General features: G+C 43.2%; 1 protein-coding gene across 6 annotated transcripts in view; it reads right to left on the bottom strand.

Moving 5' to 3' along the window:
- The window catches only part of CPNE1 (copine 1), a 50,647-nt gene that overhangs the window by 14,351 nt on the left and 21,871 nt on the right, over positions 1 to 14,425 (bottom strand). For all 6 annotated transcript variants that reach the window (XM_048322095.1, XM_048322094.1, XM_048322097.1 and 3 more), the window contains 6 exons: positions 8,748 to 8,876; positions 8,073 to 8,252; positions 7,244 to 7,318; positions 6,965 to 7,036; positions 6,213 to 6,296; positions 5,671 to 5,760 (listed from right to left, as the gene is read on the bottom strand). In XM_048322095.1, coding sequence (XP_048178052.1) covers positions 5,671 to 5,760; positions 6,213 to 6,296; positions 6,965 to 7,036; positions 7,244 to 7,318; positions 8,073 to 8,252; positions 8,748 to 8,876 — 630 coding nt within the window. The remainder of the gene's footprint in view (positions 1 to 5,670; positions 5,761 to 6,212; positions 6,297 to 6,964; positions 7,037 to 7,243; positions 7,319 to 8,072; positions 8,253 to 8,747; positions 8,877 to 14,425) is intronic.

Consider the following 14,425-nt stretch of genomic DNA (forward strand, 5'->3'; position numbering starts at 1 on the left):
GTCTCCATTCTCACGCAAGCTATCTGTCTGATGGTTTGCTAGCTGGTAAACATTTGCAGGTGCAGGGCTGTTGTGAGAACAAAGTGGAATGTTTTGGTTCACTAAGAATAATATTTTGAAATGGGTGGTTATACCTCTTAGCCTATCACTGGTAGGTGGTTGACCAGTGGGCCAATCATGTAATTTCTCTTTTGCGATCGATGCTATAAAAAGATGGGGGTTTGGCATTAAAAGGTCGGCTTTTACCATATCTTCTCTGACAATCTATGTTGTTTGTCACCGTCCCTGCACACAACAGCAACACCATGGCATCCTTCAGTGTCTTAAGGGCAAAAGATACCACAGAGACTGTTCCCCCTTCTCCTCCTCCATCCTTTCCCACCCCACTTCATCTCTTCTCCTCTAGACACTCTACCATGAAGCAACTCCCACCCCTCCTGCCTGAACTTCACTTGGCTTCTCCCAACATTTCTGATGTTTGCACATCACCCAAAAGCAACTGGATCATGCCTGGGAGGCCAAGGAAGGAGGCTCTTGTGCAGAAGCCACGGTGCAGACTCCCAGTGAAGGGTGTCCTTTGTGCCAGTACACCTGGAGACCTGCAGGGAATTCAGCAGCTGCCACCTCCACACACCTCCTCTCCCCTCCGTCCTGCTCCTGCTCCCCTCATAGCCATGCCAAGAACCAGTTTTGTTATTAGTTCACAACACGGAATGGCTTAAAACAAACCTCTTTTTACAAGGGTTTTTTCTAAGACTGGCCAAGATTCACTGCAGGCAGCCCAAAGAGCAGTGTTGCTGCAAAAAAACCCCCTTCCAATATTGCAGGACACTGTATAGTTATTTACTGATTATTTCTTTGCAAATGAACTGTCCAGTACTCACAACGAGCCGTGGAGTACAGTCAGCAAGGAAAAGGCCCCTTTCATCTACAAGAAGAACTTTCAAAATTCACAGAAAATTGTCAGGGTCCCTTCCCCCACCATGTAGCCCTGGGAGAGGGGCCCTGAGGGCACAGACACGGGGTTTCTCTGCCCCTGGTCAGCCTCGTTCCCCTTTGGTTGGTTTGTGTTCCCCTGCGCGGGCAGAAGGACCCTTGGTCCCGTGATTGAACAGTTCCTCGGCAGAGCCCGGCCATGCGGCTGGAGAAATAAACATCTCTGAAACAGCTATCAAGAATCCGTCCATATATATTTCTTTCCCACGGGACTCCTGGTTTGATACATCATGTTACAGAATCCCCGCTGTAACAAATGGTAGAGAATTGCAAGCAGAACGATCCCCGATCCCTAAGCAACTGATTTGTGTGAGTAAACCCTAGAAACTTTGGATTCCTCTTCTTGGTTTTGTTTTGCTATTCCATATCTAAACTATGGAGGAACCATGGGAAGACTCTTGGCTCTCAGAGCCACATATGGACATTTATCTTAAACTTGAAAAGATTCTTGAACAACGATTTGTAAATTTTAGCTTAATTCAAGCTCAAAAGGAACTGAAACACTTCCTGGCATGGTTGTTTAAGAACTTTTTCTATGTTTCTTGGGATTTAATTCTTACCAAAGACTTTTGGAACACCGTTTGAACCCAGTTAATTTTTGAGTCAAAATATATGCCGATGGAAGAATATTTTTGTGAATATTATTTAATTACTGAGACTGTTGAACAATGTCAGCTGTGTCTTGGCGAAGGGAAGCCTGGCGCAGGGACCGTGCGACCCAGGCCACATGCACTGAGCGCTCTCCAAGCAGCAGCGAGGCAGTTCCCGCGCGCGGGCGGAGCCAAGCGAGCCGCAGTGTCGGCAGCAGAGAGAGGCGCGGCGGGAGCGGCGGGACCCGGCGGTGCCCACATGGCCCCGCGCAGCGCGTGGTGGAGCGAGCCCCATGAACGCCCGACCGAGAGGGGCGGCAGTGCAGCTGAGAGCAGAAGCAGCAGACGGCAGAGAGCTGAGCAGTGCGGCCCAACCCGGCCCGCGCGGCCCCGAATGCGACCCCAGGAAGAGCGCGCAGGCAAGAGCAGCCCCGACAATTCCAACACGGGAGCAAGCGAAAACAAAAGAGAAAGCAAAAATGCAGCAAGACAGAAAACAGCAGCCACTCAGAAAAAAGAAAAGATCACCGTAGCTAAAGTTTTAGGAATAGTAAAATGGTATAATGTTAAACAAAATTATGGTTTTATAACAAGATGTGACAACCAGCAAGACATAATTCGTGCATGAAACTGCTATTAAAAAGAATAACCCTGAAAAATGCATCCCAAGCTTGGGAGATGGAGAGGTGGTGGAATTCAAAACTGTACAAGGTAGAAAAGGGTTACAAGCATCGCAGGTCACTGGGCCTGATGGTGTTTCTGTAAAAGGCAGCATATGTGCTAAAAATCGTAGTCATGTTAGACAATATCTACATTATAAGCAACCCCTACAGTCTCCCTTTCCTAATCCCACCTTTCCCTTTTACCCTATATCCTATTACCCCCAGTGTATTCCCAATCCGTTTTTCACCCCATGGCTTCCCTATACAATTCCCTTTCCCTACAACTCCTCTCCGATGCTGAGGGGGGGATGAAAAGGGGAAGGGAAAAAATTAAACCCTCTCCTGCCTCAGTTTCCCCGCAAAGCATGCTCAGAGAGTTCTGTCTCCCTTCTGTCAGTCTTAAGATGTTCCAGAGAATCTGTTTGGACATTTAAAGACTCAGGAGGGTGGCTTGTTTTGTTTTAAAACTGTTCTTGTTATGTTTATCCAGTTGTTTTCAATGTTAAGCTTTAAATCTCTTTTGTTAAAAATAAACAGGTGAAATGTCGGGGTTCCTCCCCCCCGCCATGTAGCCCTGGGAGAGGGGCCCTGAGGGGACAGACACGGGGTTTCCCTGCCCCTGCTCAGCCTTGTTCCCATTGGTTGGTTTGTGTTCCCTGCGCAGGCAAGGACCCTTGGTCCGGTGACTGCCTCAGTTCCTCGGCAGAGCCCCGGCCATGCAGCTGGGAAAATAAACATCGCTGAAACATCTATCAAGAATTGGTCCATATGTATTTCTTTTCCATGAGCCTCCTTGTTTGATATGCGTGTTACAGTAGTCCCCGCACTGTAACAGAAAATTATTTTGCCTTTGTGTATATGCCATGAAACCTGTGAATACCAACACCCACGAACTTCTATTTTGCTACTTCTATTCGATACATTTGCTATTGCCATTTAAATAACTATGGGGCTGAGCCACTGCTTTCACTTATTTTTCACAAAACTGTCACAAAGATTAGGCTGTGTTACAAATACGAGCTGTTCTTAACACAGAACAAGAACATCACTCTGCATCACAATGAAGAAAGAATTACCATAATACTAGGTAGTATTTGATCAAAAGATTTATGTTCACACATATATTCAGCATGTAATCCTCATACACAGCTGGCAAAGTTGTTGTTTAGGGATACACCAAAATGTCTGTTTTCGCTGTGCTGAAGTTCAAGTTCTCCCTTCCCTGACTACCAGTATTTCATGCATAATTGCTCCTAGGTAAATTTTTGGAAGCCTCAAACAAGAGGTTTCAAGGAATTGTCCTGGGTTGCAGTGTATTCTATTACCATCCTCATGAGCTGTTGAAACCAGGTGGGGCAGTGTTTCCTTGCCTCCTCCCTCCGGACCATCTTCTGTTAATGGCCCATCATTGTCCTGCTGCCTGACTCAGAGATAACTCCCTCCGGACTATCTTCTGTTAACGAGCCCATCAACACTTTGCCTCATGACTCATTACCCCATTGTGAGATGCTCCACCCAGAGGGAGGAACCAAGCATTCCATCCTGGATATAATCTGAGATCCCAAACACCAGACACCCTTTCTGTGAATCTACTGGATTCCCAGAGCACAGGAACTACATAGCCACAACTGGACCTTCTGAGGAAGAGCAGCCCCTTCTACAGGATCACCGCTTCAACAGAACCACATCCACCACTTCAGGAGGACTGCAGCCACCATCTTATGGGACTGCTACCGCTCCCCTGACTAACAGGGCATCAGGTTGTATCCTGACTCTGTCACTTTGAACCAGTGGTTTCTGCCTTTTTTTTTTTTTAATTTCCCTATTAGATTGTTATTCCGACTTGGTGCCTCCCACTGGTTTGTTTTCAAACTAGTACAGGAATAAATTCCAAATTAAAAATAAAACAGTAGTGCAATAGCATATCATATACTTTAGTGTTGTTAGTGAAACTCCTGCCTGTCAGTCTAGACTCCCCTGACTAACTTCCCCAGCCTGTTAAGGACAAGAACAGTTTAATCCTATTTCACAGCTGCATTGGGAAATTTCATAGATTATTTGCACACACATCAAGAATTTTGGCTTAAATGAACTAACAGCAAAAAGTTATCTTTTGAAGAAGCAGGTCATTCTAAAGTGTATTCCAAAGCACAGAAAGCTTCTAGAAAACAAAAAAAAAACCCAAACAACAACACAAATATTTCTGGGGTATAGCAAATACAGCCCCACAAACAGCATGTGTAAGCCATGCCATGTCATGTCAGTTCTAACAAATGACAATATGCACCTCTTAGCCACCTCCTCTACATGCCTGCTGCACACTTTTGAACCAGGATGACTTCTTTCTGACCCAAGACTGTTGATTCCCCACCTATAAGAGCTCACAAACACCACTTAGAACACTGCCACCTATCAACAAGCCCAGCACACCTGTTGGAGGTTAGGATTTTTCCTTTTTTTTCCTTTCTCTCAGGAAATTTTTCCCCCATTTGTTGCCTGAGAGATGAGAATGACGATACTTAAGAGAGACAAAAGATGTGGCCAAGATGAGTAATTCTTAGGACCTGCCATACTGCACAAAGAACAACATTAGCATGCATGCTTTTTGCTAAATCTTCCACATCAAGCTTTCAGCATGAGATTTCTTCAGAGAGAGGATGAAGCAGTAAAATTCTGCAAATGTAAAGCATTTAGGTGTTAGATAAGTAGAGAGAAATTATATTCACACAGAACCATCTATGGATTTAAATGCCTTTAAATTATCAATGCATTGCTTAGAAGAAAAATTAACAGATTAAGTTGCTATCAGATTTTATTTTGTAGAAATATATTAAAAGATGTAATTGTTCTGCTAAACCTCCACAAGCCAGGACCACAGAGAATTAGTTATCATATAAAAGACCACAAAGAAATGCAGTTCTGACTCAAAACTAAATTTCCAATTGAAAAAGAAAAAGAGTGGGGAAAAGCTTCCAGTCTCATGAATGGAAAAATCTGATAGATGCTCAAAGTCCTCTCTTGTGTCAGTATCCCAAGGTACTCAAGTTTGTCCAACACCTGCAAGCTTCTCAGTTAACTTAGAAACAGTGCTAGAAAGCCACAATGAAAAAAAACCCAAAACAACCAAACAAGACACCACCACCAAAGCTCAACTTGAAACCCTGGCCAGAATAGTGAAAAAAAGCCCAGTTATAATTCTTCTTATGACTAATAATTGGAAATTGTGTCACTTCTGCATTTCCCGAGTTCTCAATTTGACAACTCATAATGTTTTAAAACAGACATATAATCACTTACCTGCCACACTACAATTCTAGAAAGGCAATCTAATAATTTAAATATGACTCGACAACCTGATAACTCACAGCATCAACAGAGAATGGATGACTTGGAACAACAAAGAGAATTCCTGAAGACTCTACCTTGATAGGTTTATTAAAATCTCCACCACAGAAAGTTTGCAAGGGAACACTGAACTTCCTCCAGCATGGATTTAAGTTGTTCTTGATCACCTTAAAAAAATTACAGCATAATGTCACATGAGGAATACATCATTCAACTCACTAGGAATCATGACATGAGGGCTCTTCACTGCAAGCTAAGAGCAGCCTCAACCAGTTCAACCCTTGGCCTATCAATGGCCAAGCAACAGCTCCGTAAGAAATAAAAGCTTGATGCTCTGGGTAAAGTTAAATTTTACAGCCAAGCTCAACACCATTGAAAAGGAAGAGAGGCCCTCTTCTCGCATGCTGTCCATGGTCAGACTCCTCACTCAGGTAGCTCCATCCAGTCACCAGGCAGCAAATAAACAATTTGCTGTAGCCATAGTGAGCAGAATACCTTTTTATAGGATACAACTTTCTCTGCAAAACTGGTGCAAAGCATAACCAAGAGTGGGACTCCCACTTTTGGTAAAAGTAAGCTGTCTGATCAACTCAAGGAAAACATTGTGTGGAAATACTACCTCTGATCTGTACACAAGCTGCCATGTTCCAGCATCGCTCTGCTTGTAAAACTCCAGAAATGGATCCGATTTACCTAAGAAATCCTGCAAACAAAAACCCACCAGAAGTAATCAGCCTCCTCTATATTCTACCAAAATGAGTAAAGAATTAGCTAATTGGTATACAATACTTCAAACAAAGAACAAACGAACTATACATTTGTTTTCTTTCCTCACTTTTATTTTCCTTTTTAAAACTGCTGCACTCTGTAAGTCATCAGAATTTATCAGCTCCAATTCCAAGATCTCCTCAGATCATTTTTGTCCCTATAAATCACGTCATTTTACTAACTGAAAGTTAGGTCACTAAATCCCCGTATTGGCCTTTGGCTTAAAATAACATTGAGCAGTACACCTAAATTTCCACCTTTTCTTCTTTAACAAAAATACAGAAATATCAGTTCACAGCTACAGTACTCACTGGAGACAATTACGTAACTGATCTGTATTAATATACAGAATGTTCCAAAGCCAAAATAATACCTCAAAACCTAAACCTGGCAGTTGAGTTTCTGGTTTGACATTGTGGTCTTCAACATGCAATTGTATCTCCAGTTTACTCCATTGTAAATAACACAAAACACAGTGAGCCTTTGCTTACACATGGATTACTGGCTTAGCTGAATGTCTGCAAACACAGAGATTCCTGGCCAAAAGGTACAAAACATAACTTCTAGAGAAGCATGGAATATAATTTTTTAAAAAATAAATACCTTTTTGTCCAAGTTTTGGGCTTCAATTTCCAAGTACACAACCCTGGTATCTTTAATCTCCTCGGCTGAAATCTATGCCATGGAAAATGGAGGGGGGGAAGTAAACAAGAAATCACAGTTTTGCTTACACTTTGTCCATAAAAGAAACTGTAGTTTCTTTTAAATATCTCTCTCCTGTATACATGTAGCATTTGAAGATATACTGACAGACAACCAGAAAAGCCACTTTATCCCAGACAAGATATTGAGAGAGTTTTTTCACACAAAAACCTCATTTACCGTAATAGTGCCCTTTCCTGCTGGCTTTCCCTGCTTCAATTCCAGCGGTCGGGTGAAAACTGAGCTGGACACAACCTAAGGGTAAAAGGCAGATAATAAAAATATCAAGTTAGACAAAGAGCAAAGAATTACTCTTCATGTGCAAAGTTTTCAAACTCTTGTAAAAGTTCTAAAAAGATTTAAATGTGTTTCCAACAGTGACAGCCATCAGTTTGTGCTCCTGAACAGTCTGAAAATTATCTTCTTTCACTATCCAGGAAACAGTGCCCACAAACACGTCTCCAAACTTAACTTTAGCTTCCTATTTTTGCTACCTCTTAGAAACAAGAGGCATTGTCATCACAAGCAGCCAAAAAGCTGCTAAAACCAGAAAATACTATTTAATTTATTGAATCTTTCTTTAATAATATGAATCCCACTTTTCTTCTCTTGCCTAGCTATACAAACCCCTTCTCAGGAAAGGAACATAGAATCTCGAGTAGCCTTATTTCCCCTGATTTACCACCTGATGGTCAACTTTGTGCAAAGGAAACTCCATGAGAGCCCTCCAAGCACCATGCTTCCTTACTCCCAGACTGCCTTTAGTGCTACAAGTGCCTCCTAAGTTAAGCAATTAATTAAATACCACATGTATTTCTAACCTTTGCTTTGTGATCAACATAATGATTTTTCTAACTACATTCAACGGTAACACAAACGAACATGTTTAACAGTGTTTTCAAATTTGAGATGTTGAAGCCTTTGACAAAGCAGATTTTCATTTCATTTTTTATAATAAAACCAACTCTCGCTTCTTATTTTGTACATCACTTAACACGTCTACACGCACCTGTCCCAGTGTGCACTCAACCCCTCCCAGGTAGTCATCGTCATTTAAATCAAAGGACTTGTTATCAATATCATACACGCTGAATTTCAGCTTCTGCACTTTCTCAAAGTAGTAGTCCACAACCAGTTTCTTGCAGAATTCAGGGTCTTGGCAGTTCTTGATCTTTTCCGTGCGATCTAGCTGCACAAACACAGGAGTAAAGCTGTTGATAATGAATACGAAGCCCATACTCTCCTACGCAGCTTTTTACCTGCACCAGGTGGACACAGGCACCAGCAAGGCTACACACCCTGGACCATGCCTTGTGCTCAGTGACAAACCAGGCTGATCAATGGCTCCCCAAGAAAAGAAATGGCATTGAAAAATACACACTATCATATGGGAAAATTCTGAAAATTAGGGGGAAAAGATTGCTGAAACACTGTATTCTGGAGTGTGTGCTCTAGAGCAAGTCATACCGTAACAGGCAAATGAACCTCCTGCTGCAACTCTGAGCAAACAAGTCAGCAATTAATGAAACCACAGAAGGTTTCAGTGTGGGCAGTGTGACTGACCACCAATTGTAAATCTGAATTAAGTATGTCATGCACCTGCCAGGAAAACCTACGGGATGGAAAGGGGGAGACTCGGCCTGTTTACACCCACGGGCAGCGCGCGGCCGCCGGCCGCTCTTACCTCAGCCCACCGGCCACCGCCCGCGTCCTGCAGCAGGACGCAGAGGGGGTCCGACCTGGAGCCCAGGTCCCTGTCGAGGAGGCTCCGGCAGGACACGGACAGCTCCACCCGGGACACGCACGCGGCCATCTGCGGGCAGAGCACAGCGTCAGAGGGCCCGGCCCGCACCCCGCGCGCCCCCGGTGTGGCGGAGCGGAGGCACGCGCGGGCGGGGCGGGGCCGCGGCTACCGGCGCTCCGCGGCCCCTCCCGCCCCGGGCCAGGCGGGCGCGGAGGAACGCGGTGCCTCCGCGCAGCCGGGCGCCGACTGCGGTCCGCCTCGCCCCGCCGCCGTCCCTCGGCTGTTGAGTTCACCTATTTCTACCGGGCTCTCCCCGCTGCTCCCGCTCCCCGCGCAGGAGCCCTTCCCTCTGCCTCGGTGCGCGCTGCTGCCCCAGGTTTCTACAAAGGGCCGGGCCTGTTATCCCCTCCCTGGGACCGCCGCTCACAGCCCCGCACAGGGACAGGGACCTCCGTCCCGCCAGCGTCGCAGCCACCGCCCCACGCCGAAGAGTCGCCGCCCCACGCGATGAAAGCGCTGCCAAAGCTCCCCCTGCTCGCCCACGGGAGCCACAAAGCCCACGTGCTTTGCCGTGCTGGCTTCCAAAACACCGTAACATCATCCCACAACCAGAGGATAACTAAATTTTATTACACATTAAACTGCAGACAGCTTCTGTTTGAGGAACAGCTATAATTCTCAAAACTGAATCAGAAGATGAGCCTTCAAGCATCAAAATATTACAGAGACTGGACAGGTTGAGGGCTCTACCAAGTGCTTTAAACAGGAATATTTCACAGAGAAGCTCCTTCTGAGTCTGGAAAATAAGGAAATAGTTGCTTTGGCTTTCTAGTACCCGAGTACCTCATGGCTTCCTCATACTTTCAGGGTGTATATATTTAACTCAAAAAGAAGAGCTTTTATTGTATAACATTTAATCCCTTGGACATCCCAGTCTGCAATCTACTCTGGACAAATGTTAACAATGTCACTTAATACGCCAGTGCATGGCACTCAGGTGCTCCAGTGAGCAGGACAAAATTAGCAAAGCTTTAGGCAAAAATAATCATAGTGCAGCTTTCAACTAAGGTCATTGTCATCGTTTTGTTTAACACCAGTATTTTCAAAAAAACTTGTTTGAAGTGGTCTGGTCAACTGTTCAAACTACTGGCAGGAGCCATCCATTTTCCACTCTGTCGCCTTCAGCCCCAAGTAAGATTCACAAAGAAACCGCTGCCTTTAATAAATACATTTCCCATAAAATTGCAAGTCACAGCTATCAGGTTTTTTCTTGATCTCCACATACCATTCCACCAGACCAGCTTTCATCTCACACAGACTCATATCTGTGCATTTGAGGTTCTACAGACAACAGCAAAAATTTGTTTGACACCCACTATTCCGACAACAAGATCAGGACATCTAGTCTGGGCTCCTTTGCCAACATTTTTGCCTCTGTTTTTCTCTACTGCAACAGAGATTTCTGTACTAACAGGAGGCACCTTTCCTCCCCACTAGAGCTCAAAGAATCAGGAGTAAAGTTAACCTCAAAGAAACAGCTCCCCATAAGCTTTAGCATCCCCTGTCAGCAGTGGTCCATTTCTGGGAGGAAACCATTACTGCAGATCTTAAACTGCATGCAGAACAAGCCCACACATATTTATTCCATGATAAAAAGACATCAAAAAGGAAGAGTTTGAGATGGCAACTGTTAAACCACACAATGGAGCCAGGAGGTGAAGGGACCAAGTCCTCAAACCCAATCACCTCTTATCTGCTACCTGAATCTCTTCTCCAGATCAACAGCAATGAAATTATGAAAGTACTCCACTGTTTCAAAGATTTGACTTCCAGTACCCAAATACCCAGAAGGCTGTCTCATCTGATTGTTGTAAATTTAGAAATGGCATAGGATTTCCCTTGAAATACAGCCCAGATGTTCTGCTGAACCACTGGAGATGTTACAAACTACATGGGATCCTTTCCCACTATATCCTCTTGCCTCCATCAGGAGATCACAGGGCACTCACTGATGCACATAACCACCAAGACACAACAGAGCACGACCAGGCCAGCTGTTTGGAGTGGCTGAGCAGGAACTGTCCTAACTGGCTGTACTCCCTTCCTCACCAACTCAGGGGATAACAAGAAAGCAGGTTTGACAACTACAGACAGAAACCTTATGAAAAGAAGATGGACAGCTCCTTAACAGATTCAGATTTTAAAAAACCCTTTTTTAACCTGAAAACACCAGTTTAAACCTCAGCCAGTAATTACTTATAGATTACTGCATATGGATGTCCTTGAAGGGCCCACACAACCTTCTTTTCACGTCATGGCTACCCAAACACACGGTATGGGGTTCTCCAGGATCAGTTCATTCCTTCAATAGCAGCAGAAGAAAATCCTGGTCATAGACATCCCAGCAGCAAGAGCAAGGAGTAGTTGGTCTGTTAAGACACAGCATCCATTTCAGCCAAGCCTGAAGACCTGCTTAGCCTGCAGGTAAGCATCTTTGCCCAGATACCCTGTTCATGCAGTTAATTGAGCAGCACAAATCTCTGGAAATCTGCCTGCATTTGAAAAACTTAGAAAGATCAAAAGTTTAACATATTTTCATCCCCAAACACACACACATTAAAAAAAACTTAATGGGAACAAAAAATAGTGATGTTCCTCACCAATTAGAAAAACTAGCTCCAACTTGATTTTTTAACAGGATTTCATTATGAAAATATTGGCTCAAATTTTTTCTTTTCCTCCATAAAGTAAGATTTCTGGAATTTACTTTCATTTCTCATAGTAAACTGTAGTGATTGCATCTCTCCTTCTATAAAAAAAGTGACTAGTTTATGTGAAATATATCAGCTTTCATCTCCACTTCTCTCCATGAAGTCCCAGTTCCTTTCCTCCGAGAGAAGTGAGAATCCCAAAGGTTTTCAAAATGCCAGCAATTAGTGCTTGGACTTAGAACCACGCCACACCTAACACAACCCCCCAGCCTGTTCCTCTTTAAGCAGGAGCCTATGATGCTTTCTCTGTTTTGCACTTCCACACAACGCTGCAACATCATCTTGGCATTTCATTACTCCAAGCTGCCCAGCTGGCATGTGCCAGCTCACTGCAAGGGACAAGCACTACAGCATCACCCAGCGCTGACACTGTCGGAGCAGTGACACTTCACCACTTACCAGTGCTGTGCAATAGACACATGATGGGAGAAAAATCTTCTAGTGGTTACTAAGCTCAAACAGTGCACGAAGGCTCTGATCTCAGGCTAAGCATATAATTTTGTGCAATTAAACTGAAAGAACTTGGGGTTTTATTATTTTTATTAACAGCCGCCTTTTTCCTCAGCATGCATTCAAGAACACCAATTGTATTCAGCTTGCAGACTGGAATCAACATTTCAAAACCACATTTCATGTTGTTTTACTGAGTTTTCATAGAGCATACTTATTTGTATCCATTCATATACACAAAATAAACTTAGTTTTTAGACTTGCAACAGTATTTATAATGACGGAATATTATTTACATTTGTTGCAACACTCAAATTTTTCCAACAGTTTCAGAAAATCTAAAATGCATTATTTTTCTATTTTCCCCCTCACAACCAGCCTTGATAACTAATATTGGTGTCTACTACTCGAACCTTCTGGTTCACAGAAGACAGTAGCTGTTTCCAAAGCAAAACCAGCAGCTAAAGCAAACTACTTTCCACAAAGTTACCACATTTCATTTATAAAGGATTTATTATACATTGACCCAGATCAGCTTGCAATAATGACAGTTTAACAACCTCCAACTGCCACTAGTACATTAAAGTACCACATGGTCTGGAAGTCACAAAACTAATCTAGCCACAGAAATTGAGATTGCCAAGTGAAAATAAACTCCAAAAGAAGTAATAAATTCAAACTCTCTTTAAAATACAGGAAACAGAGCTACTAGGTACAGTGGTTTCAAATGAAAAGGCAACGTAAGCAAGCCACCAGGTAAGTGCTGTTGCTTGAAACAGCTTGTAAAACACAGCTGAGGTTGTGTTACACCTCCATGATCAACAGTTATATGGACAATAGCCACACACATCTGATCCACTGCTCCCACAACCTGGGGATCTTACTGGTGAGAGCCATCACCTGTGAAGTTTCACCTTGAGCCAAATTCTGTACATTCCCTAAAGGGAAGGGTTTCCAACACACAGCTTCAGATCCATCAGGTACCTCTATTTTTTTTTTGCTCTTATTTAGAATTGCACATGATATAACACTACATTTTGAAGAAAAAAGTAATACATCACCCATGTTATCCCTACCAACACTAGAGCAAAATACTATCCATAGAAATCTGCAAGATCCCAAGCACATCCTCCAGAGAAGTCTTTCACTGCCCAACCAGATGTCACGCCCACTTGTTCAAGTAAAACACAGAATGGCTCCATACTAGGTACACTTTAAGAAGTGTTCAGACAACCAAACTGAGGTCCAGTTTAAAAAGTCAAAATCATTTTTACTGTGCATACCACCTTTTCCCTGCAAAGATGATCATAAACTCCAATAGGTGTATAATACATACGAAAAGATAACTCTCAACTTTTCAACAGAGCTCTTCTACACTGAAATGAAGTACAGCAGTAAAGAAGTTGGTCCTAAACAATCAAACCAAGACCAAAAATAAAAAGCTGCATTCTAGGAAAATCCCATAGGACATCTATGCTACACATTCAGAAGAATAAGCACCTAACAACCTGCTGCTTTCTGGAGTTTCACATAAGCATTTCAGAACTTCCAACCTTTTTCACATTTCTGCAGAAAAAACAACTTCCTTTCACACGGAAAAGAACACTTTCCAACATAAAGAAAATCAACACATAGACAAGTCTGTAATATTAAATTTATTATTCCTCTAGTGATTCAGCTTAACCAAAGCTTAAAGCAAGTCAAATGTAAGAGAAGAAAGCATTGTACACTTATGGTTGAAGAAAACTCCAAACCAAGAGAGATTAAAGGCTTTAACTGTCCCAGTTCAGAGCTTTGGAGGGTCTTGCATTTCCCCAAAACACCACATACGGGTGCCTGAAGCATAAATAAACTCCTCTTTACTTATCCCTCCTGTTTGAGGGCCACCATTTAGTTAACTAAGGACCAAGTGCTGGACACCATGAGAATTACTGAATTACATAGTTTGTTTTATACACTTCCATCCCTCAGTAAGCCTGAAGACCAGAGCTTCCTCTTTAGGCTGACAGGATGAGGTGAAGACAGTGAGCACTGGGCAAGAGGGGCACTGTGATCACCCCAGCATGGCAGCTCACAGAACCCACAGTCACCCAGAGGACAAAAAAAAATCTGATAACTTCATGGCATCAAACACCATCAGCAGTATTTTTAGCAGTGCCAGGAGGTGGTATCTTCTGGAGAGAAAATGGTAGCACTATCACTGAATACAGCCTTGTGTGTCAGCCTGGTTTTGCTGTTCCACATAAAAATGAAATATAAGCGAGGATTCAGCACAAGAAAACCTGCAGTTTTTTCATATTCAATCACACTAATAAATTCTCATTAAGTACATAACGCTATACAGAATACCCAACCAGCTCTGTTTCAGTGTACACCAAATATTAGACATTAATTTAA

The sequence above is a fragment of the Corvus hawaiiensis genome, chromosome 17 (genome assembly GCF_020740725.1).
Source record: "Corvus hawaiiensis isolate bCorHaw1 chromosome 17, bCorHaw1.pri.cur, whole genome shotgun sequence".
Classification (NCBI taxonomy): domain Eukaryota; kingdom Metazoa; phylum Chordata; class Aves; order Passeriformes; family Corvidae; genus Corvus; species Corvus hawaiiensis.